Source organism: Podarcis raffonei, chromosome 4 (genome assembly GCF_027172205.1).
Source record: "Podarcis raffonei isolate rPodRaf1 chromosome 4, rPodRaf1.pri, whole genome shotgun sequence".
Taxonomy (NCBI): domain Eukaryota; kingdom Metazoa; phylum Chordata; class Lepidosauria; order Squamata; family Lacertidae; genus Podarcis; species Podarcis raffonei.
In genome coordinates this window covers 22,594,078-22,605,555 of record NC_070605.1, presented here as the reverse complement: position 1 = coordinate 22,605,555, position 11,478 = coordinate 22,594,078, and the positions used below count along the sequence as shown (strand labels likewise).

General features: G+C 43.4%; 2 protein-coding genes across 2 annotated transcripts; both read left to right on the top strand.

Annotated features, from left to right (window-relative positions):
• The first annotated feature begins 464 nt into the window (after positions 1 to 464).
• LOC128412599 (disintegrin and metalloproteinase domain-containing protein 20-like) lies at positions 465 to 2,804 on the top strand. The gene has a single exon (XM_053385717.1). It carries the CDS (start codon positions 471 to 473, stop codon positions 2,625 to 2,627), a length of 2,157 nt encoding a protein of 718 aa, XP_053241692.1. The 5' UTR covers positions 465 to 470; the 3' UTR covers positions 2,628 to 2,804.
• Positions 2,805 to 8,567: 5,763 nt separating this feature from the next.
• LOC128412341 (disintegrin and metalloproteinase domain-containing protein 20-like) lies at positions 8,568 to 11,222 on the top strand. The gene has a single exon (XM_053385249.1). The coding sequence runs from the start codon at positions 8,844 to 8,846 to the stop codon at positions 10,998 to 11,000; it is 2,157 nt and encodes a 718-aa protein (XP_053241224.1). The 5' UTR covers positions 8,568 to 8,843; the 3' UTR covers positions 11,001 to 11,222.
• The last annotated feature ends 256 nt before the right edge of the window (positions 11,223 to 11,478 follow it).

Genomic DNA, 11,478 nt, shown 5'->3' with positions numbered 1-11,478 from the left:
CTCAGAGCGGATAAGGAACTCAGCAATGCAAAGATGATTGTTCTGTCACCAGTTATTTCTAGGTTTTGCATACATTTAAACTCTAATTGAATTGTGACAGAAAGTACTTTTCATATTCCATACTTGAAAACTAAAAATCATAACCCATCCACTATATGAAGTGGCCTCATGTAAACATTTATTAGACCACAAGACTCTTTTTTCTCTTCTTCCTGCAACCCTCACAGGCAGAAACCTCTTAGGAACCTTCTTTTCCTCTACCATTCTGTTCCATCTTTGATCCTCCAAGCTCCGCCCACATTCCACAGATGGAGCACACTGGCAGTTGCTAGGCAACATATCTTCCTCCTCTTCTAATTCACATATAGCCTCCTTCCCATCTATCTACTAACCTGGTAACAACTGTTTGGGACTTCCTTCTCAAGGATAAGATGCCAGAGGTGGTGCTTCAAGAGATTCTTTCTTGGAAAATGAGTGGCAGCCTGGCATGGCTGCTCATTATGTTCTTGAGGAATCTCCTGAGTGCGATTGGTGGCCAGACACCACCTCAGGGCTTTAGGTATGCCTCTTATGAGGTGACCATCCCAAAGAGACTGAGCTTCAAGTATGGACTACAGGAAACCCTGGATGTCAGCTACCTACTACAGATTGAGGGGAAGGGCCAGGTGGTGCATCTCAAGCAGAAGAAGGACATTGTTCCTAAACTCTTCCCCATCTTCACGTACAATAAGGAAGGGGACCTCCTGAGTGACTATCATTACATCAGGGATGATTGTTTCTACAGTGGCTTCATACAGGACAAGCCTCTCTCTTCAGTCACTCTCAGCACTTGCTCAGGGGGACTCAGGGGCCTGTTACAACTTAACAATGAGACATATCAAATTGAACCTGTCCAGCCATCTGCTACCTTTCAGCATGTGGTGTATCGGCTGGAAATAGAGGAGGGTGCCATGCACATGAGGTGTGGGTTGACGGAGGAAGAGCAAAGGCATCAAGAGGCCATGATCCAAGACAGAAAGCATGTGGCTGTCAGAAGTCCTCCAGCAGAACTCTGGTGGCCACACAAGAGACATGCAGAAGTGGCATTTGTGGTGGAGCATGAACGATATGTTAAGTTTAATAAAAATGAAACTGATATTGCTATGAAACTTCTTGAGACCATCCATATGGTAAATTCATTTTTTGAGCCATTTTTAGTTGAAGTGTCTATAGCAGGACTGGAGATATGGTCAGAAAAGAACCTCATAGATGTTGATGGTGGAATAGGCGCCACACTTAAAGCTTTTAGTATATGGAGCCGTAACACTCTACTTAACCATCTAAAGAATGATGCTGCTCACTTAATTGTATACAGGTCGTATGGAAGTACTATCGGACTAGCATATGTAGGACAAATTTGTAGTAAACATTGGGCTACTGCTCTTGAAGTATCAATATATTTCAATTTGTTTGATTTTTCTGTGCTATTTGCTCATGAATTTGGGCATAATCTTGGCATGCCCCATGATAGTTCGGACTGTAAATGTGACCGACGTGCCTGCATTATGGCCGCTTGGCACTCACGGACTGATAAGTTTAGCAACTGCAGTTACCATAGATATTTCAATCGAAAGGACTCACCTTGCTTGTTGATTCCACCAGACCCTGATCAAATGTATAACCTCGAATACTGTGGCAACAAAGTAGTGGAAAAAGGAGAGCAATGTGACTGTGGTTCAGCTGCACAGTGTCAATCGGATCAGTGTTGCAGGCCAGATTGCACGTTGCGTCCATGTGCAAATTGTTCTTCTGGATTGTGCTGTGACAGGTGCAAGTACCGTCCCGGTGGATCCATTTGCAGAAAGAGTATTGGCATCTGTGACCTGCCTGAGTTTTGCACTGGGACTTCGGACCAATGTCCGGAAGATGTTTATGTACAAGATGGTGCCCCTTGCGGTGATGGAGTCTATTGCTATCATGGTCGTTGTAGTACTCCCAATTGGCAGTGTGAAAAGATATTTGGCAAGAAAACTGTACGAGCTTCAGAGGATTGTTTCAGAGGACTGAATGCTCAAGGTGATCGCTTTGGCAATTGTGGCCTTGAACATGGTATTTTAAAGAAATGCAATGCTGAAAATATTCTATGTGGCCGAATGCAGTGTAGTAATATTTATGGGCTACCTACCTTGGAGGAACACCAAACCATCATTCAAACCACCATTGGCAAAAGTAACTGCTGGGCTATAGACTACCACAGTGGAATGGAGGTAGCTGATCTTGGAGCGGTGGAAGACGGTACACCTTGTGGCACTGGCATGATGTGTATTAGTAGGGAATGCAAGAACGTGTCCCTTTTGCAGTATGATTGTAATGCCACAAAGTGCCATAATAGGGGAATATGCAACAACCACAAACACTGCCATTGTTCTTATGGTTGGGCCCCTCCTGACTGTCGAAAGAAAGGACATGGGGGCAGCATTGACAGTGGGCCAATTTCAAAAAACTGGAATGGTGTCAGTGTAGGTAGTATTGTAGGAAGTGTGTTGGTCCTTTCCACAGTGACTGCTGCTGTTGGCATGGGTGTGTATTACAGGTTTGTGCTAAGCAACAAGGTTAGAAGAAAGAGTTCAAGAATCTCTCCATCATAATGAACAGAGGAATGAAAACCACAATAGATCACAGAAGCGAACAATGCAGAAAGTTTTAAAAGGGTATGATGGGTATGATGAGCACTATTATATAACATATATTTGACTCTGTAAGCATTGGTTCAGTTCATTTCAAGTGGAAATATTCACATATGAAAATCTTTGCCTATACTTTCACAGTATGTTGAGAGTCTCTTTGTTGTTCAAGACAGAAGTCCTATCCTATGTAAATGGGTGAAATCTGTCCAGTGGAATGGAATGTTATCATATAGGAGGATTCCATGCTAAAGAAATGCATGGAAGCAGTGCTGGTATTTTGAATATCTCAGGTTTTCTCTCAAAGTAACCTTGGGTGTACAGGGATAGAATCACAACCCAATTCTCTCAAGCCATTTAAATGCAATATTTGTACGTTTGTGAAGTGAATCCATGTCTGTCTAGAAAGCCATTGCAAACGTTATACTGATAACTGTGTTGGCAGAAATGTTAATGTTGAAATGAGACAATATATTAAAAATATTATAAAACCACCAGGACATAATATTTCAAAAAGCTATGATGGAAATAATTCCGAATGTTATGTAAAATATTTGAGGGTGCAATCTTTTTATTAAAGTTTTCTGTTTAGCAGCTTGTTGATAAAAAATTGTCACACAGGGTAATCTTTGGTTTATCCACAAACCACTTTTACTGCAGCCGATTCCCAGGAAGTCTGTGGGATAGAGAAACAGCAAGCTTTTTCAGTACTGCTTATAATACAATTTGCAGAGAAGAATTCAAGATGCATCTAATGTTGCCCTGAGTGAAGTTCCACCCCCCTTCTCCGTTACTTTCCTGTTCATCTAATTTCTCCTGCTGCATCCGACTGTGACTGGTATGAGACTGTTGCCTCTGAGCTCTCTTTTTGAATATTCTCAGCGAATGCCTGGTTTGGGGAGAGAGAACGGGTTTTGGGATACTCTCCGGCGACATCATCTCATTCAACTGCTGCTCAGCCTCCTCCTGCTGAATGCTATCCATGTTCTCCTCCTCCTCTCCCATTTCCCCCCAACTCCCCTCCCCTCATCTCCCTTACAGGTATGCTCTGTGCCAAACCACTCCTGGAGTCTATGCTACCTGCCCATTCCTCCTCTCTAGTCAAAGCCTGCAGCGGTGGTCTCCACCATTCTTCCTCCTCTGCCCTATCCATGACACCACTGGGAAGAAATGGGAGAGTGAAGATCTACATCAGAAACAAGGTGGGGAAATCCAGTGGCGTAGCGTGGGGGTGCAGGGGGGGCCGGCCACACCGGGCACTACATCTGGGGGGGGCGCGCGCTCGCACTCGCAGCTCTCTGCCCCCTGCTAAAATCCACGGGTTAGGGGGCGCAAATTACTTGCCTTGCCCCGGGTGCTGACAACCCACGCTACGCCACTGGGGAAATCAAATCAACCTTACCTGAGGTGGTTGCCTCACCTTGCCCCATAGGTGGGCTGGCCCTGTTCAGAGACATACTGGCTCCAACATTGGACGTCATACAGAGCCAGTGTGGTGTAGTGGTTTAAGAGCGGTGGACTCGTAATCTGGTGAACCGGGTTCTCTTCCCAACTCCTCCACATGCAGCTGCTGGGTGACCTTGTGCTAACCACACTTCTCTGAAGTCTCTCAGCCTCACTCACCTCACAGAGTGTTTGTTGTTGGGGAGGAAGGGAAAGGAGATGGTTAGCCGCTTTGAGACTCCTTAAGAGGAGTGAAAGGCAAGATATTAAGTCCAAACTCTTCTTCTTCTCCTCTTCTTCTATTGTGGCTAGTAAATGTTAATATCCTTACGTGCTAGGAATTTGTCTAACTCTCTAAAAAGCAACCAAAGCTGGTGACCATCACTGTACCTTTTGAGAACAAATTCTATAGTTTAAGTATGCACTATGTAAATGGTTCTGTCTGTCCTGAATCTTGAATCCTTCAGCTTCAATGAATGTCTTCATGTTCTAGCCTTGTTTCTCCATACAATCATGGGTTGAAAGGCTCTCAAGGTTCATCTAGTCCAACCCCTTCCAATGCAGGAATCTCAGCTAAAGCATCCATGACAGAGGGTCATCCAACCTCTGCTTAAAAACCTCCAAGGAAGGAAAGTCCACCACCTCCCAAGGGAGACTGTTTCACACTCCTCTATCATATCCTCTCTTGCATGCCTGTCTTTCTCACATCATCAGCAACTGACAGAAAGCAGTGCTGGTCATGTGGGAAAGACCAGGAAAATTGGCTCCATGCTCATGGCAACTGCAATGGGTGCCAGTGAAGTAAAATCTGGCTTCAAAGGAGATATGAGCTTCATAAATCCCTTCAGCTGTCCGGAATCTTCCATCTTTAAGCTTCACTGAATGTCTTCATGTTCTAGTCTTGTTTCTCCATAGAATCATGGAGATAAGAGATTTATAAAACCCTTGAGCTGGAGTCATACTCAGAGTAGACCTTTTGCAATTTATGGACTGGATTATGCCCATTGCTTTCCTTCGACTCTGAATTTCACTTAGTTGCCTACAATGCCCAGCTTACCCATGATCCCCTGGGCTTTTGCACCCTGGCATACTGTTGTCCAGGATGATTGCTGCCTTGTAATGTATATAAGAAAACCAAACTATTCCATCAAGAAGCTTGGCCTTAAAAACAACAACAACAACCTTGGTTATTCTTACTTTGTTTGACAGTTTTCCCACTAGCACAATATTCCACATTTTGTTATACCAGTAGGCTGTCATCCCCCCCCACCCCCCACCATCATGTAATGGTCAGTCTGGCTGATTCTAATAAGTAGCAAATTAGAGCGTTGCTTTTTAGATCTTTGTAGCTTTGGGGAGAAAATATTCCACTAGCTGAAGATCCAGCTCTATGTGCTGATTAGTTCTATCTTTCACTAAGATCTTCTGATTTGGGGGGAAGGTCTCAGAACATTTTCAAGTTAATCTGAAGTGAGCTCAGAATAACTTGCCTATTTCTAATTGAAGTATTCAGACACAACACAACTGTGAGGGAGAATATTATGGGAAACCAGCTTTCACCGAGGTCAAAAGGTAGGCCTTATTTGCCCTCTGAGCTTATACAGGGTTTACAAATCCCCCTGTATTTAACTCCCATTACACGTAAATCACCAGTGCATATAAATGCAAAATATTTTTTGCACCTCACAGATTAAATATTTTATAAATCTTATACTGGAAAACCAAGTAAAGAGTATTCTAGATTATCTCAAATTCTCAGTTAGAGCAGACTTTGAAATAAATTGGGGTATTCCTCAAAATGAACTATATTTAGGGAAGCCAAAACACTTTTGGATAAAACTAGAAGGTAAGATGCTCTCCAATAATGCTAGATCCCCTTTCTAAAATATTTCACATGACCCTAAGGGTTTTAACTTCCCTTACCTAATTAAGGATGGGAAGATCCATGGTTCAGTGGTGTACACCATATATTGTATGCAGAAGATCCAGAATGAATCTCTTGTTGTATCTACAGTCAAAAGGGGCGCATGGAATCTCCCACTAAGGGAGGATGCAGGTTGGTGTGCAGAAAAGGAAGATTCTGAGGGGCTTGGGAGGGATTAGAGGGGCCATTCACTCTTTTGGGTGGTTTTGACTGAGGTGGTGGCCAGCACTCCCTGCTGGCTTCCCTTCTCTGAACGAGGTGGACAAGTAAAAACTGTGGCTAGAAGAAGCACATTGCTCACCTGGGCTTCTTCACCTGGCCAAGTGAAGAGGAGCTTTTGCCTCAGAGCTGATAAGGAACTCAGCAATGCAAAGATGATTGTTCTATCACCAGTTATTTTTATGTTTTGCATATATTTAAAAACTAGCTGAATTGTCTTTTTTTTATAGATATTTATTGAAATTTTCAAAAAATAGAGAAAAAACAAAAAAACAATTAAAAACACATAAAATTTACATTCCTTACTTTCAATAACAAATTTCCTTGACTTCCCCACATCTCCCCTTCTTGTATTCCAGTTCCAATTTTTATCTCAGCAAGTTCTTGTCCCCAAATTTTACCTTATTATATTTAATTCATTTTAGTTAACCAATTTTAACTTATAAACCTCAGTCTTTATACATCAGTGCTTATTCTTAAAAATCTTTTTCTAAGGTCGACCCCAATTCCCTTCCACGAATTCCCCATTTTTATATTAGTAGCAAAACAAAATAAAAGGAAACAGAGTATAATTGTACACCCTTTGGATTCCCAAAGCCCCACCCCCCCTTTCCCGGTTTCGAACCCCAACAAATGTCCATCAGTCTATCTGCTGTCAGCCTGGCGACCTCACGTCCGAGGCTCTTAATTCTCTCTCAATTCCTCTCTGCCGGTTTTTTTGATAGTCCTTTATATTGGACACCAAATCTCGAAGAAGCTCTGTCCCAATAAGGTTCATGTTTCTTCCAGCAAGACCTCCATATTTAAAAGTGGAGTCGAAATCTTGTTTCTTGCTTCTCTTAAGTCCAAATGTCCCAAAAGCTCCAGTTTCCACTTTAGCCAGGTTTGTAATCCATAGGTCTTCAGATCTCCACATAAGGAGATCTCTCCATTCTCCATTCTTCAATTCAAACCAAATTTTCAGCATCCTGTTCTTATTTTCCTTTGTATCCATCTTAACCGGCCTCTGGCTCTCCTTAATCATCTGTGGCATTATAGCTCCTCCTTCCTTTTCCTTCAAATCATCATGTATCTCTTTCCTCACATTCTCAAATTTCTCAGATTTATTTTCTTGTTCAGCTGCAGAAATTTTTAGTTCAGCTGCAAAAACTTTTTGTTCAGCTGCAAAGACTTGAGTCAAGTCCCTTCCAGGCTCAGTAGTTTTATTTACTGTTTCATTCAGTGTTGTAACATTTGTAGGCAAAACATCACTTTGTTCTTGTAACTTTCCCAAGAGGAAAAAAGTCCTCTCCAGTTCAGCCAGTATTTTTCCACTTACAGCCATTCTTGTAATGTCCCTGAACCCCCTCTAGAGGGGTTCTGGTTTCTTAGTATCTTCGAGTTCCAACCCAAAATTCAAATTAGCCTTTTCTTCTTTATTTTTAACAATTTATTACCAAATTGTAACAAATATAACCAGCAAAGACAACAGAAACAAAGTTCTCCTTTTTTCCCAACTTTGACAGCTAGTTTGACAGCTGTCAAAGTCTTCTATATCTCTTCAGCAGGCTCTCTCACCGATCGCTCCCGGGTCCTGGGGGAGGGGTGACAATTCCGCTCTCAATATTAGCTCTTATCCTCCAGCACAATCACTTATATTGCCAAAACGTGGAGTTAATTGCTTTTATCCACAAAAGAGAAAGGTGTTCTCTCAACCTTAGTTATAAAATCCTTGCTTTAAGATGTTTACAAGGCGGGTAGGCGGACTTCCTCTTTGCGCCTTCCCCGGTCGTGCCTAATTCCCAAGAAAATTTTCCCTTTTTTAAGTCCAATTTCCGTATTACTCACGGGTTGTTACTTTTAGTCCAAATGTTCAGAGAAAGAAGTCAGCGCTCTCCGTCCATGGCATGCGGCTTCACTCAGTAGGGGAAGCAGTCGACTCTCAGCACCGCACCGCTCTCCGTCCCCCGTTCCGGAGCCTTTAAAAAGGCTCCTTCGCGGGTCGGGGGGGCGCAAATGGTGCCCGCCGAGTCACCAGGTCCACAGGCTTCAGCGCCTGTGGTTTCTGAGGGTCCCCGCATCGCCGCCGTGGCAGGACCCGACCCCTACTAAGCCAATTCCCTCTGGAGCTCGGAGGGAATCCGCCATTAGGTGATGGCGCTAACCCGGAAGTCCTAGCTGAATTGTCACAGAAAGTACTTTTAATGTTCCACACGTGACAACTGAGGATTATGACCCATCCCTGTATACAGTGGCCTCATGTCCACTGACTGATGCTGAAATAGAACTTGTTCGTCCATGGGGTGTTATAAGACTCTCTTTCCCCCCCCCCTCTTCTTCCTGCAACCCTCCCAGGCAGAAACTTCTTAGGAATGTTTTCTTCCCTGCTCTTCCTCTGCCATTCTGTTCCTTCTTTGATACTCCAAGCTCCGCCCACATTCCACAGATGGAGCACACTGGCAGTTTCTAGGCAACATATCTTCCTCCTCTTCTAATTCACATATAGCCTCCTTCCCATCTATCTACTAACCTGGTAACAACTGTTTGGAGCTTCCCTTTCAGGGATAAGATGCCAGAGGTGGTGCTTCAAGAGATAATTTCCTCTTTCTGGGAAAATGAGTGGCAGCCTGGCATGGCTGCTCATTATGTTCTTGAGGAATGTCCTGAGTGTGCCTGGCGGCCAGACACCACCTCAGGGCTTTAGGTATGCCTCTTATGAGGTGACCATCCCAAGGAAACTGAGCTTCAAGTATGGACTACAGGAAACCCAGGATGTCAGCTACCTACTACAGATTGAGGGGAAGGGCCAGGTGGTGCATCTCAAGCAGAAGAAGGGCATTGTTCCTAAACGCTTCCCCATCTTCATGTACAATAAGGAAGGGGACCTCCTGAGTGACTATCATTACATCAGGGATGATTGTTTCTACAGTGGCTTCATACAGGACAAGCCTCTCTCTTCAGTCACTCTCAGCACTTGCTCAGGGGGACTCAGGGGCCTGTTACAACTTAACAATGAGACATATCAAATTGAACCTGTCCAGCCATCTGCTACCTTTCAGCATGTGGTGTATCGGCTGGAAATAGAGGAGGGTGCCATGCACATGAGGTGTGGGTTGACGGAGGAAGAGCAAAGGCATCAAGAGGCCATGATCCAGGACGCAGAGCATGTGGCTGTCAAAAGTGCTCCAGCAGGACTCTGGTGGCCACACAAGAGACATGCAGAAGTGGCATTTGTGGTGGAGCATGAACGATATGTTAAGTTTAATAAAAATGAAACTGATATTGCTATGAAACTTCTTGAGACCATCCATATGGTAAATTCATTCTTTGAGCCATTTTTAGTTGAAGTGTCTATAGCAGGACTGGAGATATGGTCAGAAAAGAACCTCATAGATGTTGATAGTGGAATAGGCGCCACACTTAAAGCTTTTAGTATATGGAGCCGTAACACTCTACTTAACCATCTAAAGAATGATGCTGCTCACTTAATTGTATACAGGTCGTATGGAAGTACTATTGGACTAGCATATGTAGGACAAATTTGTAGTAAATATTGGGCCACTGCTCTTGAAGTATCAATATATTTCAATTTGTTTGATTTTTCTGTGCTATTTGCTCATGAATTTGGGCATAATCTTGGCATGCCCCATGATAGTTTGGACTGTAAATGTGACCGACGTGCCTGCATTATGGCTGCTTGGCACTCACGGACTGATAAGTTTAGCAACTGCAGTTACCATAGGTATTTCAATCGAAAGGACTCACCTTGCTTGTTGATTCCACCAGACCCTGATCAAATGTATAACCTCGAATACTGTGGGAACAAAGTAGTGGAAAAAGGAGAGCAATGTGACTGTGGTTCAGCTGCACAGTGTCAATCGGATCAGTGTTGCAGGCCAGATTGCACGTTGCGTCCATGTGCCAATTGTTCTTCTGGACTGTGCTGTGCCATGTGCAAGTACCGTCCTGCTGGATCCATTTGCAGAAAGAGTATTGGCATCTGTGACCTGCCTGAGTTTTGCACTGGGACTTCGGACCAATGTCCGGAAGATGTTTATGTACAAGATGGTGCCCCTTGCGGTGATGGAGTCTATTGCTATCATGGTCGTTGTACTACTCCCAATGGGCAGTGCAAAAAGATATTTGGCAAGAAAACCGTACGAGCTTCAGAGGATTGTTTCAGAGGACTGAATGTTCAAGGTGATCGCTTTGGCAATTGTGGCCTTGAACATGGTATTTTTAAGAAATGCAATGCTGAAAATATTCTATGTGGCCGAATGCAGTGTAGTAATATCCATAGTGTACCTACCTTGGAGGAACACCAAACCATCATTCAAACCACCATTGGCAAAAGTAACTGCTGGGCTACCGACTACCACAGTGGAATGGAGGTAGCTGACCTTGGAGCAGTGGAAGACGGTACACCTTGTGGCACTGGCATGATGTGTATTAGTAGGGAATGCAAGAACGTTTCCCTCTTGCAGTATGATTGTAACTTCAAAAAGTGCAATAATAGGGGAATATGCAACAACTACAAACACTGCCATTGTTCTTATGGTTGGGCCCCTCCTGACTGTCAAAAGAAAGGACATGGGGGCAGCATTGACAGTGGGCCAATTTCAAAAAACTGGAATGGTGTCATTGTAGGTAGTATTGTCGGAAGTGTGTTGGTCCTTTCCACAGTGACTGCTGCTGTTGGCATGGGTGTGTATTACAGGTTTGTGCTAAGCAACAAGGTTAGAAGAAAGAGTTCAAGAATCTCTCCATCATAATGAACAGAGGAATGAAAACCACTCTAGATCACAGAAGCGAACAATGCAGAAAGTTTTAAAAGGGTATGATGGGTATGATGAGCACTATTATATAACATATATTTGACTCTGTAAGCATTGATTCAGTTCATCTCAAAGGGAAATATTCACATATGAAAATCTTTGTTTATACTTTCACAGTATGTTGAGAGTCTCTTTGTTGTTCAGGACAGAAGTCCTATCCTATGTAAATGGGAGAAATCTGTACAGTGGAATGAAATGTTATCATACCATGCTAAAGAAATGCATGGAAGCAGTGCTGGTATTTTGAATATCTCAGATTTTCTCTCAAAGTAACCTTGGGTGTACAGGGTAACCTTGGGTGTACAATCACAACCCAATCCTCTAAAGCCATTGAAATGCAATATTTGTACGTTTGTGGAGTGAATTCACATCTGTCTAGAAAGCCATTGCAAACGTTATACCAATAACGGTGTTG